This window comes from Neolamprologus multifasciatus, chromosome 6, assembly GCF_963576455.1.
Source record: "Neolamprologus multifasciatus chromosome 6, fNeoMul1.2, whole genome shotgun sequence".
NCBI lineage: Eukaryota > Metazoa > Chordata > Actinopteri > Cichliformes > Cichlidae > Neolamprologus > Neolamprologus multifasciatus.
In genome coordinates, this window is record NC_140444.1 from 33,197,458 (window position 1) to 33,225,178 (window position 27,721).

At 38.8% G+C, this 27,721-nt stretch overlaps 1 protein-coding gene across 3 annotated transcripts in view; it reads left to right on the forward strand.

Annotated features, from left to right (window-relative positions):
- LOC146517444 (voltage-dependent T-type calcium channel subunit alpha-1I-like) overlaps window positions 1–27,721 on the forward strand; it is a 283,413-nt gene that overhangs the window by 99,013 nt on the left and 156,679 nt on the right. For 2 of the 3 annotated variants that reach the window (XM_085162094.1, XM_085162095.1), the window contains exons 1-2: window positions 2,476–5,526; window positions 9,035–9,168. In XM_085162094.1, coding sequence (XP_085018220.1) covers window positions 5,434–5,526; window positions 9,035–9,168 — 227 coding nt within the window. In that variant the 5' untranslated portion in view covers window positions 2,476–5,433. Of the gene's footprint in view, window positions 1–2,475; window positions 5,527–9,034; window positions 9,169–27,721 lie in introns of those variants that run through there. The other variant, XM_085162096.1, reaches the window with a different exon arrangement.

Consider the following 27,721-nt stretch of genomic DNA (forward strand, 5'->3'; position numbering starts at 1 on the left):
GGTAGACAGAGTGACGCCATGCAGTGAGGTATTAAGAATTCATTTATCCCCCGCTGCCGCACACTTTCAGCCTCTAAGCTCTTTCCAGCTCTGTCACGCTGATGCTTTTGGCACATCCAAATCTTCTCGGTAATGGTCTCCAGTGCCACTGCATTTTTATCTGGCCTTTTAAAAGAATCTTCGATTTGTTTCCTCCTGGCTGTATGATGTACTCTGCGTGTTTGGAAGAATGTAAACGGTTTAAGGGGCTGAAGACAGTCAATTTAATCAGTCAGTCTCAGAAGGACTATTTTGCAAGTAAATGCAAAATAGTGCAAAATTGGGGTGGCTGTAGCTCAGGTGGCAGAGCAGGTCAGCCACTAATCAGAAGATCGGTGGTTCGATCCCATGCTGCCTCCTGGCTGCATGCTAAATATCCTTGGGCAAGATACTAACCCCATGTTTGCCTACTGGTGGTGGTCAGAGGGCCCGGTGGTGCCTGTGTCCGGCAGCCTCGCCTCTGTCAGTGCGCCCTAGGGCAGCTGTGGCTACAATGTAGCTTGTGAATGTGTGTGTGTGAATGGGTGAATGACTGAATGTAGTGTAAAGCGCTTTGGGGTCCTTAGAGACTGAGTAAAGTGCTATACAAATGCAGGCCATTTACCATTTATTTTGCAAGTGTTTCAAAATGAACTGATCAAGGACGCCTTTAATTTATAGGCTTAAACATTTCCATCATTTTAACAGTAAACCTGAAAGCACCTTCAAGTATGAGGAAAATTCTATTTCACTTTTGTTTTTTGTTTTTAGTTTTTGCGATATCACGATGCGCAATATATATCGCAATATGTTTAAATAACCTGTTTAACCATTAGTGTTATATTTAACCACACGGAGTATATTCGATATATCGCCCATCCCTGTCTTCGAGCCAGTCAGTTGACAAGCACTGGGTAAGCATGTTAGTGTAATCACCTACTGTACAGTGCACATAATTGTGCTGTGTAATTGTACCTTCAGATCTTTTAATGGTGCTGTTTAGTGACCTGCATTGAATTACTGTAGGCGTTATAAGGAGCTTCAACTAGTGAGTGACAGCCGCTGGATGAATGCGAAGCAGACCTGTGCTGAAAACAGCAGACGCTACTTTACAATTACTCCTGAAGAACAAAAAAAAATGAAGGTTAAAAAATTCAGAAGGTGAAAGAGTTCTAGGAAACTATTTCAGAGTTAATCTTCGAACACCCGGTCTGTAATAGAGCTTTGCGCTTTGAATTTCACCTCATTTTCCTTCCAGTGTTGATGTGCGTGTGCATGTCTGCGTGAGAGAGTAAAAAAAGATGGAGCCTCCTCCAAGGCACCTACACTAATTGACTCATTTTTCAGAAGTGGCGAGAGATAGACAGACACTCGCACATTGTTAAAGGCAGCTCATGTATAGGCAGAGTGAATTAGAAGCTAACTGGAAAGCTGGGCACTCCAGCAACACGCTACAGAATGCCTTTAGGAGTGAAAATGACCCCAGGATAATCCTAATAGTATTAGTCCAAAAGCTGCCATCATTACTTAGTGCGAGGAAAGAAGAAATGCTGACCTGCAATTTTGTCCAGCTATGCCTGGAAAGGCATTCGTGTTTTGCTGTGGATTCACAGAAACTGCCTGGAGGTTCTCACATAGGCTCAGTGACACCTGAGGATGATATCTCTGTCCTCATTAGGAAGGGCTAGCTACACAAAAAGCTGAAGTGGTAAAAGTGTGTGTGTGTCTCTGTATGTGTGTGTGTGTGCGCGCTTGTAGAATGGTGATATAACTGGATTATTTGTTTTGTTACTGCATTTCCAATTGATTTTACTACACCTCATCAATTATATTGATCCAAATATTGATAGCATCAATACCAACGCTGATATTATTATTGGATCGTGATAGGATTAATACTTTATTTCTGTATTAATCTGTCGTCTAACTTCAGGATGCAGCTCACAGAGTTGTGTTAAATTCCAAATGTCAAAACACAGGAAAAGCTGAAAGGTGTGTTTTGCTGTGTTAACTCATCACAGTGATTTACTGGTCATTAAAATGTGTTCAGAATTTGAAAATTGATAATAATTCATCCCATGACTCATGACACACTGCTCTCCCCTACATACGCTGCCTACATGTTAAGCGTATTGATGCTGTTATCATACTGATCATCATGCAGCAAAAGTTACAAAGCTCTATACAGAAAAGGGAAAAAAGTAAATGGAATGGGAAAACACAGAAGAGGGTCCATTAATCAGAGATATAATTATTAGTTCATGTAATCAGAAGTAATCAGAATTCTAAAATCAATACTTAACAAGTCGTCTCTGTTTACCCTGCAATGACCTGGAATTTCAAGGATGGATGGATGGATTTCCAGTTTCCAGTTAAAAATGTGAAATCTATTGTTGAAAAAAAATTATAAAAGATTATAAAAATTATAAAAGGATGAAGTTTACAAAAGGATGTTTGTTTGTTTTTTAAATCCCTTTAACTTTTCACAATAATCTCATTATATTTGTTAGGCTTGTAAATTGTAAGAAGAGAAGGATTAAATTCGATTATCTTCAAAACAATCAAAGAAAACAGTTCAGTTAATACGGGAGTATGTGTTTGATTTATGAAAATCGAGAAAATGTTAAACATCCACATACACTGTGAAGATCATCAAGTATTTTTTATGTATTTTCAAGCAAGTAGTGCATAAAGAGTGATTGAATCACAAAAGACCTAACCTATTACTGAGCCATTCTAATTGGTAGACACGGTACAAAGTTTGTATGTAATACTTGCCGTCAATTTCAAATGTTTCTATTTTTTTCCATATTAACAATGTAAAAATGACACATGCACATATAAGTGCCTATTTGTTACGCAGTTGTTGCTTTCAACCCTGGCTATGCATATAATACTCAGAACTTTGCATACAGTTATTCAAATATCATTTTTTTGGTGTAACTCAATTTTAAAAAGCTGTCATGCAGTTAATTGATCCATGCATTTGATGGTCTATGACAGATCTTTCCTCTTAACCATGTGTCACGTCTGCTTTGCAGCTGTTAGCCTGTTGGATGTCGATAATAAACATGCCACCCTGCGGTGAAAATTTCTCTTTACATGATCCCTGTCAGCTGACGTGTATTGACTTAATGTTTGATTTAATGTGAACGCTAATGTGCCCGTGTGTGTGTGTGTACATGAATCTGTGCTAAAGTGTGGGCGGGTGATTTGAGTGTTATGTGTTTGAACCTGTTGGTTATTTTGCACGTGCATATGTGTGCGGCTTTCCGCTCATATGTGTTTGGAGAAGTGGGTGTTTGTGTGTGGCTCTCTGTCTTTGTGTTTATGTGTATGCATGTGTTTTGCCCACTCAAAGCCTATCTTTATCCATCCTGCGATATCTAAAGTGGTCCATCTTCTTGTGGGAAGGTTCAGGCAGGGCCAAGACGAGCGTGTTGAGAAGTTAATGTTTTCAGGAGACTCTCTGTGTGTCTTGCTGAAGCTGCACCTGTCCTGCTGACTGTGTATGTCAAGCTGCTCGGGGAGTGTTTCAGCTTCCTTTTCTGTATAGCCTCCGGGAGCGATTGGACCTCCTGGGCTATTACAGCACATCGTCCTTCACATACTTGTTAGCTGAGCATTGCATTCCCTCCACGAACACACGGTGAATAAATTTTGAATCACTTCCTCTTGCTCTTTCTTTGCCAATACAGTTTGATTTTTCCTCTTCAGCCCGCTCCATTTAACTTTTCTCAGAACAAGTGTTGTTCAGGTTTTGGTTCACTCAAAATATTCAGCATCGTCACACATTTTCTGACATTTGCTATGCAGGATTTTGATTACTCACGTCATAGAGGATTTTCCTATTAGAAACCACTGAAACAGTAGGGCTCCAGCATCTTGCTGGCAGACAGTAGATGGTGCCGTTCAGGTCTATGAAATGTCTCTGCAGCATCTGATGCATCTCATTTGTCTTTATGATTTAGATGGCTTTGGGGTGCATAAGTGAGTGTCAGCAGAGTGATGAAGTTAAATAAGAAAAGTGCATTTTTCTTAGAGTGTGTCATAGATATCGCGCATTACACTTTCTAATACTACCGCAGTCTCCTGTGTCAGTGAGGATTAACTTTTATGGAGTGATCAAAGAAAAGATATGGCAGGTTTTTAAAATTGGATTTTCTTCTTCTTCTGTTATTGCCATAGTTTTCATAGCAGTTATAAAAAATAATGCCGACTCTGAGAACCCATCATAGAATATAAAAGCACTCTGCAGATATAAGAATGTTGGTTAAAAAAAAAAAACTATGGTAGGAATTGACTGCTGTTCTGTAGCAGAAGATGGACTGAATTATAAATTATACTACATTTGCACATTTTGCATCTTGCACGTCTTCGTCCTGTCTCGTCTACAATATCATGACAATAACTTGAACCTGGTATTCAATACCTACTGCACTATCCATTTTGTATTGTTTCTGTCCTGTCTTTGTTTATTGTACAGTTATTGTACAGTTAACATTATAGTATTTCATAGTATTGTATAGTTAGTAATTAGTACCATTTTATCCCTTAATTTTACCAAAATTTAGCACATTATTTATTCATAATTCCTAGTTTTAAATCTCTTGGAGATATGTTTTTTATATTCTTATAATTACACCAAGGGGTGCTTGGGTGAAGCAGCATTTCGGTACGCAGTAAACTGTTGTATTGACAATAAAGCTCTTGTTCAGGGGTTCAGCCGCTGTCCTGCAGGTTTTAGATGTATCCTTGATCCAACACAGCAGATTTAAATGGCTAAGTTACCTCCTCAACATGTCTTGAAGTTCTCCAGAGGCCTGGTAATGAACTTATCATTTGATTCAGGTGTGTTGACCCAGGGTGAGATCTACAACCTGCAGGACCCGCCCTCGAGGCCTGGAGTTCGAGACCCCTGGTTTAGACCATATACCTCCTTTCCAGTCAGAAGCTGAACATGCTGTTAGCCATTTAAAGCCCGAACCATGAAATGATTGCTGGAAAATTCTATTTTTTAAAATGGAGTGTTTATTAAACCTTTTGGCATTTTAAAAAATGTTTGGCTTTTCTGGGCAATTTGTTGGTTAAAAATTTATTCTGCAATTTATTTGTGTTTTTTTAGGGGGAAAAATCACACTGATCATGTAAAAGTAAAAAAAAAGTCATGTATGTACATGACACACTTGGCGTTAGGAGGTTAGTAGCTGGAGAACTGAGTTAGCAGAAAGGGTTACTTTTGTTATTTGTTTCTATTCTTTCATCATTTTTAAAATGAGGCATCTTCATAGAGTTTCTTTTGTTTAAAGTACGAACGACCCATTTTCCCTTCACTGGAACATAAAGTCTTGGCTTTCCCTTTGTGAGGAGTTCTCCTTAACCAGATGTGTGTCTACATGGTTCGAACGTGTGAGTATGATGGTGATCCTGTTGAACTGCGTTACCCTGGGAATGTACCAGCCCTGTGAGAACATCGACTGCTCCTCAGACCGATGCCAGATACTACAGGTACAACACAAACGTGCACGAAATCCACCCCTAGCTTGTAGCAACATCCCATATAGTCTCAAAGGAACTGCATGTGTGCTCTTAACAGTGCCTTGTGTGTGTGTGTGCTGTTTTGTTTTTATGCAATCATTTCATATGAATTCTACTTCCTATGGACACATGAACATGTGATTCTGATAAAAATATGTTTGATCCCATAGACGTCTGTTAAGCAAAGCAATACAGACTCTTTTCTTTTGCTGCTTGGAGACGAGTTGTGTTTAGATGCATAGTCTCTCTCATGAGGTCCATTCTGAGCCAGAAAAATTCCTCTGATAACATAAATATTCCTTTTAAAGTGTTGTATGAGCTAGCAGGTGTTGAGGGACCTCTTTAAAGGGTCCTAAAAGTCAAAGCGACCAGTTAGACTGGTTTATGTTCTGTATATTTGATTAGAATCTCGACATACACGGTCATATTGCAGAAAAGAAGATAGAAACACACACTGATACATCCAAACTCAGCTTTATCCCAACCTTACCTCATTTGCCCATCATGCTCTTCTTCCCTCCATGCTGGGCACTGTAACTGCTTGCACTGACTCACTGCTAGCTTGCAGGTCTTTATGCTGCAGCGAGCATGACTCTGTCATGTATGGCACCTCTGCAGCTTCACTTATCATTTGGCAGGACACCGAATCCCTTCTCACTTATGTCAAAGGTGGCTCGAGTGGGTATAACATCTGTGCTAGAGCCTGCGCGCATATGCCTTCCGTCTGCCGGGGCAAAGAGCTTGCTGAATCACACACAATGCACACGAGGCACTGCGCACATCATATAGCATAGCAGCAAACGTAGACGCACACAGTAGATTGATTCAAGTGTCTGTGGGGGGGTGGGGGGTTGTTGAGTTGGATCTAATAGAATTTCTCCTCCAAGTATCTATAGACCCTATTCAGTATGAGCATGGATTTAGTGGGCTACAGCCCCGCAGTCAATACGCTGCTCTCAGAAAATCTACTGTTCAATAACACGATCTCCATGCTGGCTCAGCAGCGAAATCTATAAGCTCTAACAAATGTGGGCTGAGAGACCTTTGGAGGCTTAGGAGGCCACTAGCAGACATTGTTGGATGATGGATGAGTGCAAGTCCATTGTTGTGCAAAAGTCTTGAGCTACCGCTCCTCTCTTTGGAATTTGCTTCCAAGGAGCAGAGTTTCTTCTGGTTTGGGGTAATAATTCTCCAGGTTTTCTGAAGTTTTTATTGTACCTGACCATTTCCAGAGGAATGTGTTTTGTTTGTTAGCCCACTTAACACTGATCGATGAAGCGTTCAACGTTAAAGAGTTGAATAAGGTTAATTTATAAATGGTGTCATCTTTGCATCATTCTCCTCTTTAGCACATCCATTGCTCAGAACTGTTAATAAAACTATATGGGATTTTTTTAAACAATTCTAACAGTGTCTCAGACTGACAGTGCTCTCTAGTCGGTGGGTCCCAAACTTTGGTTCCTTGTGAAATATCTCCGCATCTAATTCACAGTTTTCCGTGATATTGGCCTATTTTCGTAAAGCTTCTTACTCACTCAAAGGCTACGTCCACACGTACGCGGGTATTTTTGAAAACGCAGATTTTTCTATTCGTTTGGGCCTTTCATCCACACATAAACGGCGTTATCGATCACTGAAAATGGAGATTTTTTAAAACTCCTGCCAGGGTGGAGATTTTCGAAAACTCGGTTTTTGCGTTTAAGTGTGGACGAGGAAAATGGGGATTTACTCACGCAGCATCAGCATCACCATTTGCTAAAGTCTCCCTTGGGTTAGCAAACTTTACCGAAGGTAGCACCTCATCCATCTTTCCAGCAAAGGTCAAGATTGGAAAGTCCTCATTAGTAAGCTGGTCTGACATACCTGCACTAAATAGGATGCATGTTTTCAGCAGCAAACAAGTCAAGAAACAAAGATCCACCTTAATGGTTCAGATTTGAATCACGTCGCTTGCAGTACGTCGCTCTGAAAATCAAATTACAGGCAACACCGAGCGTGTCAGTTTGTTTCTAATCCCCCAGTATGAACAGAAAGGAGCTCCAGCTAATCTAAGCTTTTTGCACACAACAGTTGCATCGATCGACGAGCTGAATTCTTGGATTTGTTTAAGTGTGTTTTTCTTTTTCTTTTTTATTAGATGCTTGATAAAAGCTATATGAGGTGTGAGGATTTCGACGTGAGGCTTACCTCTGATTACTGCGCAGAATAATTGTTTTCCATCACTTCACCTTTTAAGGAAACCTGTTGATTTGAGCTTGACGGCATTTGGATGATGTCATGGAAGAAGCGTCTTTGCTGCCATCAGTTTGCTTTTCACACAAAACATCATCAAAAGTCTTACTGTGTGCAGACAAACAGTCTGCCTCATTCATCAGGAAATCTGTTAAATTTGTGCTTTTACATTTGGCATGTTACATTTAAAAGAAATATGTATAATGGATCTTTAGAGCTGTTGCTAAAGCAAACCAAAATGCAACAAAATTCATTGATATTGATTTTTAATGCCTGTTATGGTAAAAGTCATGGACCTGGAACCAATTAATGGAGGATTGTAGAAGAAGTGATAAATCATTTAGCACAAAATGAATAGATGAGTTTATTCAGTTGTAGACATAAAGCCTAAAAGGGCCACTCAGAAGATCTAAAAACTGTGTTTATAATTTGTGTCAAAATAAATCTCGTTGGAACCTTAACTTCAATTTTTCTACATGTAGTGTTGATATACCGTATTTTCCACACTATAAGGCGCACTTAAGATCCTTAAATTTTCTCAAAAAACGACAGTGTGCCGTATGTATGAATTCTGGTTTCTTACTGACCTTGAACCGATTTTATGTGGACACGGCGCTCAAACATCTGTCGAAAAATGTTTTAGTACGACTTTGGTAAGCAAGAAGCCGCACCGCTTGATGGATTGTGGGAGCATACGGCTACTGTAGTCAGGAGGCTCGCGGAGTGATCTGGGTCCAAAACTCCGTCTGTTCAGGTCTCAAAGTCAAACGAACACTGCGACATCACTGAGAGTTAAAAACTGCCTAAATTCTTTCATCTTTAATAAAATGATCAGCGCTGCTGCTTCACCAGGTGTAACAAATAAGTTTAACATCCAGGCATCCATGAAAACAGAATTTCTTAAATTTAATAATTGCGAGGCCTTTTCACAGACATGCATCATTTATTTAATGTAATCAGTTTTTCAGTGGTAAACCTGTAAAGAAATGACGATTCTCCTGGTCGCCGTTTCCATGAATCTTAAAAAACAAGCAAAAAAATAAAATAAATTGTGAGTTCAAAAGATGATTAAAGTCAGTTAGTTTCACTTTTGCACACTAAATTTAACAGACGTCTCTCTCTGTGATCTTTTTGTTTCCATCCCAACAATGATTCATCGTTCCTGCTGCCAAAAGCAGCCAGAAATGACATTTTTCCTTATGTTTTCCCTTATTAACACCTCGTATCTCTGTTTCTTTTCTGCCAGGCCTTCGATGCGTTCATCTACATCTTCTTTGCTATGGAGATGGTTGTAAAAATGATCGCTCTGGGGATCTTTGGTCGACGCTGTTACCTCGGGGACACGTGGAACAGGCTGGATTTCTTTATCGTCATGGCAGGGTGAGGACCTTCTGTTCCATTTATCTGACTCCTCTTTCCACATCAGGAGACTCACACGGGTGGGAGCGCTGAAGGGTTTTCTCCCAAACACATGTCTTGACAGCTATAACATCAACAACAAAAACAAATAAATAAAATGTAAAAAAATAATAAAGGGAAAGTATGAACTCGTGCATTGTGGGTCAGTGTAATGCTAATTAAATACAGCCAAAGGGCTACACTTAAACATTAGCTGATTCTTTCTCAGTAATTTGTTCACTGTTCCTCTTCGGTCTGCTAATATAACTTGTAAATGTTTCATTCCACATTTAAACTGGAGCTCTCACACAGAGAGTGTTTGAATTATTCGAAAGTTCAAATATTTAATTATGATCAATTCTGTTTCACTTCTGTTTAAAGGCCAGGTTCCAAATCCCTTTTTGGCTCATCCTTTTTTGTCTTCCTCTACAATTCGCAATCCACTGAGCTGCGATGCGTAGCCAATCAAGTCGGTGTTACAAATGTAACATGGCAGTGGGTATTAACGTGTGGATAGTAACTGGCTCTCACTTGGGACGTGACTGGCAGTAACACAGCAATGATGCGATTCAGCTGAGCTAATCATCTCAATGGAACTTATTGAATGAGCTGAAATTACCCAGCCACAAATTCTGTTTGTGTCAGGGTTACTGATGTCTCGAAGGGATACCTTTAAATGGTAAAAGAAAAAAAGGTATGAAATATTTGTCTTTAGACAAAGTCAGCCATTAAATGTGTGTGCGCTTTTTTTGTTAACTCTGCTGAGCTTTTGTGCAACTAAGGGATTACCGACTCCTGATGCAAATCCTAACCCACTCCAGTGTACCAAGTATAATTTTGTTCACTTGTCTCATTAGTAGTGATTTCCCACTCTGCAGCTTAGTTAAATCCCTTGTTATGACCATCTATAATGTTTCTCTTTTAATCGCAGTGAATTGCTCAGTTTCTTGGAGCACTGGTGGTAGAGGTGGGCCAGTCGATCCAGTAGTATTGATACCAACACTGATATTGGTATCGGATCGATACTAACGTGACAGGATCGATACTTTGTGTCTGTCCTCTAAGTTCATGATGTACTGCACCCTGATGAACCTTTTTGGATGTATACCCTGTAGCACATTTCAGTAACAGAAGTTGACCCAAAGTGCTTTAAAGACAGGAACATTTATATTTTACATCTCCAAAAAAACCCAGTTTAAAATATACATGAGAAGCTGAAAAGTTTTGTTTGTGATTGTGTTCAGAATTTGCAAATTGATGATGATGAATCACGAATGACACATTGTTCTCTCCTACATAAGCTGCCTTTACAGGTTAAAAATGTTGGTATTTCTATTGGCAATACAGGCTCTGTATTTACTTGGTAACAGATTTATACCAAAATTTGCAGTGTCGCACAGAACTAGTAGGTTGTGGTTGGGGGCGTTTTGTTTTGTTTTTCTAATTATTTAATGTCTTTTTATTAATATGATCTGACTGAAATGCCAATTTTAGAATAAACGTTTGCATTTGAAAGGACATGACAAGGACACTGCTTGTCTGAAAGTTACAGTTTGTAATGTTAACATTGTGGCCTCTTTCAAAAATATTTAGTTAATTTGGTCTAGAACTGTGGAAGGGCTGTTGCATTTTACCTCTGGTCTGCTTCACACCAAACATTTAAGTTTGGTTATTATTTTCACCTATTAAAGGGTAATGAACAGTTTTTAAACACAAGGCAAGTAGCTGATTGGCTAGTCAGTGCTGCCGTATCATGAACAGAGTCAGAGCACATGGTGCAACAGCAGGAACTAAAATGTTGCTGTACTTTACCTTTTATGGTTTTAGAATTTAGCCACAAAGAGCTCATAATGTCTACACTGCAAGTGCAGCTCATATTTAGAGAACAATGGTTGACGGAGACCAAATAGTGACATCTGTTGTTAAAGACGGATACGATAACGGCCAAAATGAAAATGATGATTATTTTGGACATTAGTGAGATCATGATTATTTATCTCAGTTTTTGGTTGATTTGTTGAATTGTGCGTAAACATGACACTGCTTTGTTGTGCAAATCTTTGCACCAAAAGAAAATCAGCCCTCCTTTTTCACCTAAAGTCGGTGAAACTCATACAATAAAAATAAAAATAAAGGCAAAAACTGTACCAAGATTTTACTCAAAATTAATTTTCTGCATTACTTTCACTTTCTACATTATGCCACACAGAAGGCCTGATCACCTGGTCTCTTAGAAGCAAAATATAAAATATCTCTCTATTTCCCTCTTTGTCATGTTGTATACAGCACAGCTATTGGAAAAGTAATTGCTTGAGGGGATATTATGGCTTTTGTCCAGTGACTATTTTTCCTGAAGCCTTTGCTACTGAGAGTATTTAGTGCATACTTATCTTTGGCCATTATGTCGGTGATTTCAGTACATCTTTGTGAGATGGATCAATATGCGGACGTGCCACACGGGCTCGCATTTGTGGAGTTCTGCTGATGTTGGGTGATTCCTGTTAGCAGCCATTGCATTGGTTTCTTGGACTTGTGTTTGTAGTGTGCTTTCAGGTGGTAGATAGCTCCAAACAATGAACGGTATTCCGAAGGACAAGCTCTTCACCTTCAGCCGTATCTGTATCTGTCTTTTAATTTAGCATTAGTAGGACAGACTACAGCAACAAACATGGTGCATAGTGCAGGTAACAGCTGTGATCGGCACATATAGTGCAGGCACATTGTCAGGCAGCGGCTTAGGAACCAACTTGATGTGATGAAGCACGCATTGTCACTATTGATCTATTGCGTTCATTTAATCATGGGAAGAATTGTGCAGATCTGTTTTCAGATATATAAAATGATATCTGCTTATTTCCTGACACAGTGGGACATAATGGTTTCTAAGTGACTGATGCTGTGATACATATTAAAAAATGATGATAGCTTTTAATAAACAGCTGTAGGTCAGGAGGTGGAACGTGGTTGTATACTAGCTAAAAGGTTGGTGGTTCAATCCCTGTTTTCTTGGGCAAGATATTGAAGCTAAAGATGCTCCCAGTATGAGTGTGAGTGCGTGTATGAAGGTTAGGAAGCACTTCGATAAAGAAACAGTCCTTGAATTAATATGTGTGTGTGTGTGTGTGTGTGGTAGAAAACCCTTTGAGTGCTCAGTCAGTTTCCATTTAATAACACGCTCAGATTTAATAGCTGTTACGCTATTCCATTTATGCTAAGCTCACATCAGCTCTTGCATCTAAAGTTCCTATTGAGCAAAGCCAGATCTTTGTTTTCAGTTCAGCAGTTATAAGGCTCCAGCTCACATTTGACTTTATCAGTTCAAGTTACCATCAGTTAAATATGGGTTTGCTTACATTATTTCAGACAGTACAAAGTTATACATTTGTTTCTGTATACACACAGAAAAACAAGTAGCAGTTTATTTTTTTTACTGCATCTTTTCATCTGCTCTGATTAAGGCAGCCAATAGTGTTTTATTACATCAAAAGCTGGAGGCCGGGCTACGAAAACATACTGTTACAAAATTGAGAAAAACTCGGACAACATCGAAGCAACCAAGCAAACAAGGAACTTGACATAACACAAAATACACTTGAGAGAATATTTACAAGGACAACTTCAAAGTTTCATAAAAATACAAATCAGTAACCTTCGGTATGTTATTAAGGTTAATTCACAACCAAAAAGAGGAGAAATGTGTCCTGGCCTGGGTACCCTGTAATGCAGCTATCCAAAGGAAAGAACAGCTGTTCCTGAGTGACAGGAGATTACAGCGGTAAATACAGAGTTTACCCAGCATGGCTTAGTATTTAAAAAAATACATTAAAATAACAACCAGGCCAGGAAACTATACTAAAAATCGATAAATACTGGACATTTTATCACAAAAAGGAAACAAAAGACACAACATACGATGTTTATTAGTGCATCATTCTCCCAGATTTCAGGAATAATAATATTGGAGCCTAACATCGGAGTCTCTCAGACTCGCAGTTTCACTGGCAGTGTGAGTGGAAGGCAAGAAATTAGAGTTCATGGCAGAATAAGGAATAAAATAAGCTTTGGCAAGAAGAATGTTTCCAAAGCTGGAGTGCCACACTATCACTTAGCACGTAAGAATTAAAGTAATTAACATGGTTTGAAGCAATTAAGTTGTATCCTATTATTTTTATGTTCTCAGGATTTGTAAATATACCATTAGTTTGCTGCATACTGCCTCCATGATCATTCCCATTCAAAAACAGAAGCAGGTTTCATCCACAAACCTTAAGCTTTTGACAGATGCCTTAAGGATGGAGAATGTCCAAACATCAAAACTAGATTTGACATCCTTGTTGCTGACCAACACAATCACATATCTGGGTGCCCAATGTTTTTAGGGAGTGGAATGAATAGAAACACAACACTCACAGTGCTGAAATATGTTAAAATCAATGACTTTGTAGACATTGACAGATTGTATTAACATTAGACTGTGTTCTTTTTCCAAAAACCAAGAACTTAGTGTTTATACTAACCGGTTAAATTAGCTGGAACCGTGCCGTTGTCTGTAAGTTAGGGCCACTGCGTTTAGAGGCTGGAAATCAGCAAAGCAGCTCTGAAACATCTGCTTACTGCTGAATTTCACTGTGTAATCCACAAAGAGCAGCAGTTCACAACCTGTACTGGAGCTCGCATTAGAAATGATTGTGAGTTGTGATTCTTTTCTCCACGATTAGTCGTAGGGCTTCCCCAACTGCAGAGTCTAATCCTAACCCTCTACAATGTAGGTATAGACTTGTACTTCAATGAGTACTTTTTAGTTTCTTACTAAGAATACATTTCATAGCCAGTACTTTTTAACATTTACTTGAGTAAAGACACTGCATTAGCACTTCAACTTTTAGTTGAGTATTTCAAACACAGGTATCTTCTACTTAAATGAAGCCACATCATTTCCTCAAAGATTAATAAAGTAGCATTCTGATTCTGATAAAGAATGTCTGTATTTTTGGCACCACTGGCCACAGAACATTGAAGTATGCTTAATTACACTTTCCTGTCCACAGGGTGGTACATTCTAAATTACAGTATTCACACGGTACCAATGCTATATAATTAAGGATGCAGACTCCAAACTCTAAAAGTCCTCACTTCAGTAGATCCAGTCACTAAATAGGAAGTTTTCACAAAGGTATATAGCAGCTAGGTGCCCCTAACAGCTGCACGTGATTAAGTGTGATCAGAAATCTTGGCATTTTGCTGATCTGAAGCATTCAGGCCTCACAATGCACCCTGGTGCCGAATGTGACGAAACAGCAAACAAACAACAAACTGTTTGAAAAAAAAAAAGAAGGAAGAATCAAGGTTCCTGTGACCCAGTCAAAGTACAAATCTCAACGGGACTAAAATGATTTGGTGGGACCTTAAGAGATCTGCGAATAAATGAATGGCCGCCAGTGGGCCATAATTCTTGCATAGCGATGTGAGAGACTTATAAAGTCTTACAGGGAAGGATTCTTTCAACTTATTGCTGAGAAAGTGCTTCTACAAGTTACTGAATCATGGGCTGTACTTGGTTTTTCCCAGGACCGCATGGAGTCCTGTTAAAAGTTTCTGTTTCACATCACTTTTGTAAAATGGGTTCGATCAGTTTGTCAGCTCCATTATGAGTAACTGTACCTGTTAGTCATACTTTGAAAAGCTTATCAAAATGTTACAATGAGTTAGGGCTGCGCGATTAATCGTTAGAAAATCGCGATCTCAATTCATACTTATGTGCGATCTCATTTCCAAATGACAACGATTTTTTTTAAAAAAGGAAATAAAAAAAAGACAACGACGATTCGCATTTTGATCCGGGACGTAATCTGCATGAAAACAAGCGCTCACTCTTCCTGCTCAACAAATGACAAGGGCGGAGCCTTATACCACGTGATACAGAACCTGTGCCGTGTGATGCTAAAATTGGCAGGGAAAAAACAACGGAGAACACGTCAGGGCTGACGAGGAAGTGACAGGAGAAAATCCGTCCCGGTCAACCACCCAAACATCAATAACGGGAACCTTACTCCCGCAGGCACAAAGAAATTACGGAGGCTATTACTTATTACCTGACTCCCATCAACACTGTGCAAAACGAGGGATTTAGGAAAAAGATCAACACCCTAGACGAACGCTACGGAGTGCCGTCCCGCAACTATTTTTCTATTGTTGCACTACCTGCTCTATACACGCAGTGTCGAGCAACGGTGGAGACGGAATTTCAAGCAGTACAACATTTTGCGGCAACGACAAAATGTGAGACATTTGTTGTTTTTATGTTTATTTATTGTTTTTATGTTCAGTCTCAACTGTTACGAAGTTGATGTGCAGTTAATAAGTGCAATAAATATTTATATTAGAAAAGAAAATCGTGAGAGAATCGTGATCTCAATTCTAAGCCAAAAAAAATCGTGATTCTCATTTTATGCAAAATCGTGCAGTCCTACAATGAGTACAGACCAGCTGTAAAAAAAATAGTTCACGTTTAAAACTAAGTAACCTGTACCTATACCCACTGCCTTTCTTATATTTTTGTGTTTCTGTGGGTCCCAAATTCTTTTTTTGTGACCGTCTTTATTTTTTAAGTCTTTCTCAAAAGATTAATAATCCAAAGAGCAAATGATTCAAAATACAAAAGATTTGTACAAAACAACAAAAAAGGTAATGTTGGAATCCATGCTTATATCGTTGAAAGTTACTATTACTAATGCATGCCAGTCTTCCTACTTACTTAATGTACTTTAGTTACACTATTATAGGAATTGTAAGTTGTTTTTTTTTGTTTTTTTTTTTACAAATAATTGAAGATATCGTGCTCACTAATACTTTAAATTGCTAAATTCAGTCAAATTGCAGCTTTCTGCCATAAAGTTTCCTTTTGTTGCTTTTTAATTTCCTCTGCATTCATCCTCTCCTTTTTTGATTTTCACTTTCAGAGAATGGGGGCAATTTTTTATTCACTTTCACTGAAATAGTTTCTCCAGATTTTCCAGCTTTACAGTCACTGGCCCCGAGGCTACAGAAGATTCTACTTCCACCATCGAGCTTCCTTTTAATATTTGATTTAGTCCTTTTTTCCTCAAATCCAAAAAAATCAGCACACATGTTTTTCCTCATCATCATTTCTTTGCATCAGCCCGCAATGTTCATGCATGCATGGCATGGAAGAGATACTGCCATCATCACCAATTACTCCCTATTCGTGCGTCCACCACATGCAGCGTGCTTAGCGAGGAGGAGGAGGGGGGGCGTGATAAACCGTTGCACCCCTGGGAACTAGTTTACTGCAAACACAAACAGTAGGCGAGCTGCAGGGAAGGGATTAGGAGCAGTGTGAGGCTCACACCAGGCTCAGCTTAGCTTGCCTGTAGAGCTGAACCCTGCACACAGTGAGGGAATATTGTGCTGCATGTTTTTGTGTGTTGACTGCTCTTGGATTTGGTAGATGCCAAAATTTGTTTTTTATAAACTCTCTTTAATAACCCCTTGCTCCAACTACATGCCTCCATTAGTGATATGAAAGGCTGCAGACAGTCATCTTGTGTAAAAGATGTATTTTTATGATGTTCTGTACATTGATATAAAGCTAAAGAATAAGCTCCTCAAGCACAAAATAGACTCTTAAAAGTGTCTAAAGTTAAGCTTGCAAACCTTTCTTCACTTGTAAAAACCAGTTGGCAGGCTTTGAAGGGCAAGTTGATAATAGATTGATTTGTGCACATGCATGCAGTGATGCCTCTTCTTTCACTCCTACTATGCCACATTTAAAACCTATTACTGTATATAATAGTGCTGAATACAGTGAAGTTTATGAAGCTAGCGTTGGTTTTTAGTCATTTGTCCATTCATCCTTATTCTTTGAGGCCTGGCAGAGCTGAAGTGGTGATGGAAGTCTGCGTATTCTAAGCAAAAAAATCGTGATTCTCATTTTATGCAAAATCGTGCAGCCCTACAATTTATTTTTCAGTCTATCTGCTGAGAGACAGGAGAAGAAAATTAGCTAATAGCTAAATTTCTCACATTATGTTTATTCTGATTAGGCTTGCTGATTAGAGGAATGGTTTATTTGAAGAGTTTTAGTCAGGATAGTGCAGAAATAGTACTGGTGAAGGTTATGATGTTGTGACCTGATAGATTTGTGCATAGAAGTGGGAGTCTTTTTCTGTAGTTTTCATTTTCATTGCTATGCAGATGAAACCTAAATTTATCTCTGAAACCAAATAAAAGAAATCAATTGCCATCATGGAGATTTTTGTTCTCTGCTGTTAAATTGTGAGTTTATTGGAGTTTATTTGGCACTTTTTCTTCTTCATGTATGCTGTATAGTGTTTTAAGTTATTTGTTCCAGTTTTATAGTTTATACCTGACAAGTTTTGTTGTTCAGTGTCCTTGTTTCTTGTCCTTGCTACCTGTGTAATGTGAGTTTAGTGTTTATATTTTGATCCCTTGCGTTGTAGTCTAGCTTTCCCAGCATCCTTTTGTGTTTTGTCAAGTCCCCAACTCTGTCAGTTACTTGCATTTGGTTATCTTTTCCCATCTTTTTTGTCTTGTGTTTGGTTTCAATTCCTTTAAAAGTTCATTTATTAGTTTCGGCTCCGTCTTTCCACTCTAGTGTGTCATCTATACCTAATTGCTTTCTATATCTATTTAAAGCCTCAAGTCGTCTTTGTTCCTTGTTGAGTTGTACTGTGTTCTCGCTTTGCTCATGTCAAGTGTGGTTCCCTGCATTGTTTTTACTCAAATCTCAGATCTTAAGTGTGGTGATAAAACATAGCTTGGCTCTTGGTGGCAGTAATAAAATTTCTCCCAATGAGTGACGCTGATCCTAATTCGTTGCAACGCTGCATTATTCCATTTGCCTAAAGCAGAGTGGACAGCGAGCGTTTGAGAGAATAAAAGAAATACACACTAAAGCAAATTAATGCATTAGCATTAGCATTATACAAGGTTGTCTTTTCCTGTCTTTACTGACTTAATGGCATCTGTCTCGTGTCTATTGTTCAGCATTAAAGCTTTTTTTCACCCACATGAGGAATGTGTTTGTCTGTAGAAAACTGAAGCTGGGTACACACCTCACAACTGTCAGACTGATCATGATTGTGATTTGAGTGTATTGACTGATTCGGCTGAGCTTGATTGGGTGTTTTCCAGGTTTAGTTGATGTTAGCAGTTGACAGGTTAAGGAATTGAGTGTGTGGTTTAAGTGTAAAATAATTTCTCTCCTCCTCAACTTAGCCCTCATTAATCAAGCTGGTGTTAGGGTCCCTGGGTCGTCGACCCAGTGTTTTGTGTTTTTGGTTCTTTGATTTTGTTATTTTATTATATTCTAGCTTTGCTTTATGGGTTTAAGGATTATTCTTAGTTTAGGTTCTCTGGGTGGGGTTTGGTTAGAGTTTTAGTGTTCTGGTTTTCTGTCTGTGTTCCATAGTTGCTGTCTCCCCTGTCTGCAGTATCCCCACGTCCAGTCAGTGTCTGTCTGCCCTGGTCTCACGTCTCTGTTCCCTTTGTTATAGTGCTTGCCTGTGAGTCTGTGTTTTGTTTCCTGTTTTACTTTGAAAGTCCATGTCTCATGTTAATGCGTCTGCTTTTGCTTCCCCTTGTCTCGTTAGGCCTGATTTGCCCCAGCTGTGTCTCCCTCCTGTTGCCCATTCCCTGATTGCTCCCTCTATGTCTTTAAGCCCTGTGTTTCAGTTTGTCAGTGTCGCGATCTACTCTTATCTAGCTGTGTGTTTTGTCTGCCTGTGTAAGTTATTTGGATTCTTACTTTTGTTCTGTTTGAGTTCAGCATTAAAGCTGTTTGAGTTTACGTTTGTCTCTGGAGTCTGCACTTTGGGTCCTTTTCCTGCCTGCACACAGCCGTCACATAACAGCTGGAGTTTCTAACCAAAATTGTTTAGATTTCTGCTTTAAATCTAACTGGATTACTAAAGCTGTAATTTTCTCCATCGCGGCCCATGTAAGAGAGGTGAAGTGTATGCTTCAGTGTGTGCGTACCCTTCTGCGATAATGTGTTTTTAGGGAATAATGTTAGAGAGGTTATCGGTGAACGCAGGCTGAGCTTTGCACCTCCTCTCTCAGGATACATTTAGTCTCTCAGCCCCATGTCCTCTATCTGTCTCCAGCAGTCAGCCAAGGAAGCATGACAGGAGGTAAAAAACATGCTGTGTTTTGAGGATACGACAAGGGGAAAAAGAAGAGATATCAAAGCTAAATGTCAGGGTTCATAAATTTACACATTTTACACTTTAAAAGCATTTCTTTAAAACCCATCAGAGGAATGACAACCAGGAATTTACATTATGTTTCTCAGGCTCTTGCAGGTTTACTTGACTGTTGTTCCAAACTTAGTTGAAATGCTACTGTCAAGTCATCAGTTTGCTAATTGCTCAGTAGTGTGACTGTTGCTCAAGCTACAGATGTTTGCATGATTATCTCCTGATGTAAAAACCTGCACACTTTCACTTGCTAAGAAGAAGTCCCAGAAGTTTTAATGAGCCTATGTTCCAACTGACTGCCAAACTGCTTAGAGTTTGTCTGGTCTTTAAGGTAGAACTGGAAGATTAGTTTCTATAACTTTATGTGGTCTGATGCTTCACTTACACTGGACATGGCTGAGTTGTGGTGGTTCCTTGCCAATAACACCACTAACAGTTAATGGTGGAATATCTTAATGGCGACCATGGCTCAGGGGGTTGGGAAGCGTATCTGTAACCGAAAGGTCTCCGGTTTGATCCCCGGGCTCTCTGACCTGGTCGTTGTGTCAAGACACTTTACCCTACTGCCTACTGGTGTTGGCCACAGGGGCCGATGGCGCAATATGGCAGCCTCGCTTCTGTCAGTCTGCCCCAGGGCAGCTGTGGCTACAATTGTAGCTTGCCTCCACCAGTGTGTGAATGCGAGAGTGAATGAATAGTGGCATTGTAAAGCACTTTGGGTGCCTTGAAAAGCGCTATATAAATCCAATCCATTATTGTATCTAACAGGGAAGAATTTTCACAACCTGAGTTGTATCCTAATATATTACCAGTCAAATTCGGTAGACCCTTTCCTGGCACGGTGCATGGCTATGTACTTGATTTTATGCAGTTATGCAATTGGACGAAAACACCTAAATTCAAAGATTAGGAAGTGTGGCACAATACTTTTGTCCATATAGTGGACAAACCGAGCTGAATGAGCTTGTGAGGCCCCAAGGCTGGTTTTTGTGTTTCCTACCTGTTGCAGTTTAGAGACTTCTCATAACCACCATACTGTGAAAGCAATCTGTACAACATAGCTATTTCATATGGTCAATAAAATGTATAATGTCTGTCTAACATAATAACACTAAAATAACACTTACATCTAGACAACATATTTGCTGTTGTTTATATGGTTTAGTGATTGGTTTTAGTTGAAGGACTCTTCTTCTCAGGAGCTCCTGAGATACTTGCATCAGCGTCCATCTACAGTGACAGCTGTGTCACAATGGTCAGATTATACTTGTCTAAACAAAGTTTCCCATTCTTTGATCTTGCCATCTGTTTCTCACACTTCACATATTACAAATATGTGAAACTTTTTTTTTGTACTCAGTAGATTTAGAAACTGTGTAACAAGCGTATGTTTGCATTATACATCAGCCGTCTCCCCCGTGACATACACTGAAAGGTGGCAAACCGTACACTGGTAAGCACAGCAGATGGGAGGCCATAATTGATTCTTATTTGCATTAACATGACTATATTTATACATATAGTCATGCCATATATATCGCATGTTCGCCCTCTCGTTTGACTGAAATATGAGCTGTCCACTGTTAACTTTTCTCTCTTAAAAATGACTTAGCTTTTTTTTTTTACAGTTACATAAACACAATAAAAACTTTATGATGTGATAGAACATCGTGTCACCCAAGGAAGCAAGCATCTATTCTTCTAGTACAACAATCCATCAGTAAATCCAAAGACCGGCAAAGGTATAGCGTTCGGTGTTGTTGAAAGAATTTCAACGTGAAAGTGCTGCAGAGAGATACTCATTCATCTATGTGTGCTTTTTGTTGTTGTTCATTTCTTCTTACAAGGATATTTCTATTGATGCAAACATGAGTCAGGTGGCTTAGTAATAGAAAAACCAGCAAGTATAAAGCAAAAAGCTGTTGGGTTGTGAGGTTCCATTAATCAGATAAAACTCATTGCAGACATCTACCAGACTGGGATATGTTGAGTTTGGAAGATGGGTTTAAGCTTTATGCCATGTCTCTTGTGAGCTGTGATGGGTTACATTGTGAGTGATTTTGCCAGTGCACTGTTATTTATTTATGTTTTAGTGTTGATACAGCTCACACCGATGGAAAGAGATTCACGATAATCATTAAAAGTCAAATCGCTTTTATCTGTATTATCAATATGTGTGCTTCCTACATTATATTTACCCGGTACAGTGTGCAAGCTTGAGCAGCTTTAGATGTTTAGATTCTTTTCCACCACACAGTATCATCAGGGAGGCGTCTAATCCCAAATCCTTTCTGCAGCATGACCCCAAACATAGAGCTAAAGTCATGAAGAACGATGTTCAGCATCAAGAAGTCCTGCGACAGATGGCCTGTCCCCCGCAGAGGCTTTATCTCCACATCATGGAGTCAGTCTGGGATTACATGAAGTGATGCAGGAACAGTTTTGGCAATGAACTGTCGCAATAAACAAGACCAGTTGATTGTTATTATTATTATTATTATTATTATTGTTGTTGTTGTTGTTGTTGTTGTTGCTGTATTCATGTAGGTAAGCTAACTGAAAGTTTTACTTTTATGATGGTTGTTCTAATTAACATTAATATAACTAAGTTCAAAATCAATCATTTCTCTTTGATATCAGTTTGATTTCAGGGTAATCTGAATGTTTCTATTTCTAAATTGAAGGCTGCTGAGGAGCAAAAATAATCTAGTTACTCTGTTCATGCTCATGCTGTTATGATCAAATAATCAAGGCTTTGCCAATCCTGTGAAACAGTCTATTCCTCTTTACTGAATCTGCCTTCATGCTCTGCAGAGAAATAACTAGTATTTCTATGGTGGGACTCAAACATGGGGTGAACAGTGACTTGTTACAGAAACTATACATTCATTTATTTAGCATCTTTAGCTTGCTTCGCTAAGATATAGCTAGTATAAGGAGGTATGTATAATGTATGATCTTGCTTTAAACTTGACCTGAAAACAAAGACTGAAAAAAAAGGACTAGGTGGGACTTTGATGAGACACCCCAAAGCCAAAGAGGTGAAGGCGAACAGCTGAATGTGAGACTTAAACACCAAAAAGTATTTCAGGCACCAAAAACTAGTTCATAAAGTTTAGACACCATAAATGACTTGGTTAGCTTTAGGTACCAACAGTATTTGGTTAGAGTTGGTCCCTGAAACTACTCAGAATGTTGTAAAATGATTGTTTTGTGAATTTTCTAAACCCATATTTTATTCACAGTAGAACATGGAAATCTTTTTCGAGCCGTGCTTTATTGTTTCCTAGAATTGAACATTTTCTCAGTTTGAGGATTTTATTTAGTTCTGTGCTCTGTTGTGAAGAAAATATGGGTTTTCTGTTTTTATTGACACAACGGGGTTTTTTAAAAAAAATATGGTTGGAATTTACATTCGAAATGCTCTCACTCTGAGTAAAAACTGTATCACTGTTGCCACAGACTCAGCATATCATAGCATGAATTCCAAATATCCCACAGAATGAGAATGTACTGGAAAAAAACCCACCATGGTCCTATAACTTAAGAGTCAAAGCTCTCATTTACTGAGCACTATTACCTAGTTGCAGCCATTAGTCAATAAAAGTGTTTTTTTAAAGAATTAAGAAACAAAAGCAGCTATTTTTTATTTATTTTTAACACAAAGTATACATTGCAGCTTCTATTTTGTACCAATCATATAATAGACTAAGAAAAGCACACAAAGAAAATGACACAAGCTCAAATTAACATCAAATAATGTCATATGATATGACCTGACATACTAATTCAGTACATGTGCAATCTTTTCAGTGTACAAACAAGGGTACTGCTCTATACGTATTTTAATCAGGCACTTTCACATTAACACTGCACAGCTGGTGCTACAGGTGTCGTCAGATCAGTATACTGTAATTAGTTTAATTTGGAAATGATGCATGTGATTAGTGAGCTAATGATCCTCAATAGCTTTTGACACAAAGAGTACAGTAAATGAATCGTGTGAACCTTGTATCACAGAGCATCAACTGTCTAAACAGACATATGTATGTTCAGAGCTGATAGCATATCATTAATATATTTGTAGTTTATGCTTTACAGTTGACTTTACTTTCATATTATTGCTTCTGGACTGACATATTTAAATCCATAAGTATCATATGTTTCATGCATTTCAAGCGACTGTTTGCACAAGTCTTTGTGGGGTTGAGTGAACAAACCTGTGCACAGCTTTTGGTACTAAGATACTATGGTAGATAGATGGTACTAAGAAGCAAAATATACAGAACCAGGTCAATGACTCTGTGCACATTGACAGTTTTTGTAGTTTTGCCTCTGCAGCACCACAGTGGATTTTAAATCAAACAAGATGTAAGTGAAGTGCAGACCTTAAGCTTTAATCCAAGGGGTTTAACAAAAGTGTTTCACAGTTCTAATGATTTCAACACAAAGTCCTCCATTTTCACAGGTTGAATTGTAATTGGACAAATTAACTTAATTTTAAGTATAAGGATTATTTTTGATACTTGGATGAATATTTTTGTAATCAATAGTCTAGGTCACCCTATTTCACCCGATGTTGTGTTTCCTTCCTTGAGATACTCTGCCAGGCCTTCAGTTGTTGCTTGTTTGTGACTCTTCCTGCCTTCAGTTTTCTCTTTAGTAACTGAAAAGCAAGCTCTACACGGTGGAGATCAGATGGCTGATTTAAGAAAAAACATTTCTTTGCCTTGAGAAACTCGTGGGCTGCTTTTGCACCATGCTTGGGGTCATTATATATTTCCACTGTGACGTGCTGTCTGATCGGCTTTGCAGCATTTGGATGAATCTGAGCAGAGAGTGTCGGTCTGTACACTTCAGACAGCATCCTGCCGTCAATAAACTCTAATGACCTGCTTACATGGGCAGCCATACACTGGAAAAAAAGGCCATGTTGGATTTACTTGACTCAATAGTGGACATTGGTTGCACACAAATGTTTTGCTTTGGCAGAAACTTAAACAATTGAGTTCAATCAACACAACTTTTTCATATTCTGTAAACCTGTGCATTTTGTGTTCATAAAACGCGATTGAAACATGTTTAGATGAAGTAAGTTGAGCTCTTGGAATATTTTAATCCTTCACAATTTTGTCATTTTATTTCAACACTAGTCAATAACTTTTACCCCAGTACTACTTGGCCACTTAAATACTACATGTTGTCTTCATATTGCATAATATTCAACAAAGTCTAGAGTCTGGTTACCATAAAAATTGAATGGATCTACAACAACTACCATCCTCCTATCTTTATCCTGGTTGCAGGAGGGCTGGGAAATAACCCTGAAGTGATAGGTTATGAGGCAGGGTACACCCTGGACAGCTCACAAGTCTATCACAAACAACCATTTGCACTTACATTGACAGGTAATTTAGAATCACCAATTAACCTAACAACTTCATGACTTCCCTCAGGTTTCTTACCTGTGGGAAGAAACCAGAATACCCAGAGAGAAACCAGTGCAAACTAGCCAGATTGTGGATTTGAACCCAGGATCTTCTTACTGTGAAGCAACAGCACTAACCACCATGCCACCAATCCACACTTAACACAAGTAGGAAAGCTATGATTTCAAGGCTGAATTTTTTTTGTACGTTTTTGTTCTTGACAGGTTAAACCACAATAAATAGCAATAGCATACACGTGGTGTGTGTGTACTGGTCTGCCTCTTATAACTCCAGTGATTTTCCTGCAGTTTAACATCTCGTGCGATCTTGTGAATTTCATGAGTTCAGCAACGAACCACTCTTCCTAGATTGTATCAGGTCATCTCAACAAGAACAAATGAAGTTGTTGAATTTCGTACAGATCCTTCATGATTTAATTACCTTCATAGAAACATGAAATTATTGTGTTTAAATTACAAGTTAGACTTTTTTAATGTAACAACCACCCAATTTACTTTTTTCGGTATACCAAACAAAGTAGAGGCGGCTGCTCGATTTGACTGAGATGGATGCCTTCCTGAAACCACGATCCAAAGCGTGTGAGACTGAAATCGTGTCGCAGAAAGTTATTGACTTACTTCACTCGAACATGATATGAACAATTTAATCTAGCCTCGCTGCATATCATGTAGTTTCTACACTATATAGTTACACTTAACTTTAAAGCATGAGGCACTTATGTTAAATACACGCAAAATGCTTACGTAAATCCAAGAGTTGGCCAATCCCGTTTGTCAGTGTACACGACCATGCCATATCATTGCCTTCACCCTGCTGTCTTTTATGCTTCAGATCATGATCCATTCCTTTTAAAGACTCTTTTTGAAAGTCTTTGGACAGTCTTTGGCTCTAGGTGTTTTCTGACAAACTCTAATCTGAACCTCCTGCCTACCTGCCTAAACCCTCTATTTTAAATTCTTGATGGTGCTTATTAATTGAAGGACTTGACAGTGATACATCACCTACTCAGGACTTTTTTTTTTTTTTGCACAAATCCATTTTATGCATTTGTTATGGTTTCATTTGCTTTGCAAAAGTAATATAAAATGCAAGTCCACCACTTAATGCCAGATTTAGTGAGTGGACAGGCCACTTTTGTTAAACTAAAGCTGACGGTTGACACTTTAGTCGCACCTTGTTTGCCCAATTTAACATCTACCGATTTAACAGGCAACTCTACAAAAGAAGTACAAATGGTCCAAAAACATATGTAAAGCTAACTGTATCCTGAAGTGTATGAGGGTGTTAAACTTGGTTGAATCAACACATGCTAACTTGTACTAAACGAAGACATTAGCTTCAAATTTTAGATTTGCCAACTAAGTGTTTTTGCCCGAAATGTAACGTGTGAGACGTCTAACTGGAAGAAAAAAACCAGTGAGAAATGGGTAATGTGTCCGCAAACAGCTTCAGCAGACAGCTGGCTTTTATCTTTGACAAGATATTCACATGTCTGAGCATATAACACACACATACGGACATGTGCGTGAGCATCTGTACTCTACTTGAGATGTAACAGTAGCTTATTAGAGCTCTGACGCCACATGGCACACTGTGGGAATGTGAGAAAGGAAAATAACGTGCGCACCGAGAAAGTGCACACACACACACACACTGACGATGGAACAAAACTGATGAAGAGCAAACAAAGAGGAGTGGAGAGACAAACTAAGTGACACAAGAGGAAGAGACTGAGGAGAGACCTCACGAGGTGGATTGTTAGCAGAAAGGTTCAAAGTAAAGGGCAGGAGGGAAAAGGTAAAGAGTGGAGTGGAGTATATTACAGCATTTGTAAATGCCCGTGTCTGTTTTGTGCTCACGTCTGTGCGCTCCTCTATCTTTTTTGACTTGCAAACCACTTCTGGGACTGAAAATCTACTGCATCCATTAGTCTCATTTTAATAATTGATGCCATCTTACCCAGAAGGAGTTTGGCCTGGACTGTTGGCATAAAATGAGACATTTAGCATGTTCCGGTAATTGCCATATTAGTTTATCCTTGCCTATTAGACCATTGTACATTCAGTGAAATGTACAATTTCTGTTGAGCTGCGTTGTTGCTGTCCAAGGCCTGCATCACCAATTATAGTTAATTATAGAGTTCTGCTTATATATGTTATACATGTTTCTTATGACTGTAACACGGGGAAAAAGAACTGTTGCTGAACTGCTGTTGATGCTGGTGTGCTGTAATATATGTCCATGAAAGAAACAGCTCTGAAACATAGTTGCTATACTACATGTGACTCGTGCAGGGTTACCTGCATGTACACGATATATTGCAGACTTTGACAAAATGCAGAAACTCATACAGAATTCAGTCAGTCTTAAGAGCTTTTTTCACACTTTGGCTCATCGGATTCAATTCATGTGAGTTACCTTTGAGACACAATAGCTAACCCAAAAGATTGGCACTTACAAGATGCATGAATGCTTGACAAAATGCTGTCAAAGAACAGAATGCTTAAATTTCACTTAGCAAGCATGTGTTGGCTTACTTTCTCCTGCCAGAACACCCATGATTTCTGACAAGTGTACAACTTGTCTTATTTGACGTAAAACACAAAACTAAGCTGTTAAAATCCAAATACTATGCAATTAAATATAGTAGATAACAATATACAGAAGTATTGAGTGGAGAAACCCTGACACCTTTTTAGAATAGGTCTTCCTTTTTAGGTTTCATATCTTGGGACTCTGTAACATCATGAATGAACTCTGTACTGTTGTTACGGTCAGTCCTATTTTTAAAGACGTGTTACTTAACACCACAAAATTACCCTAAAATCATCCTTGATTGCTGTGCAG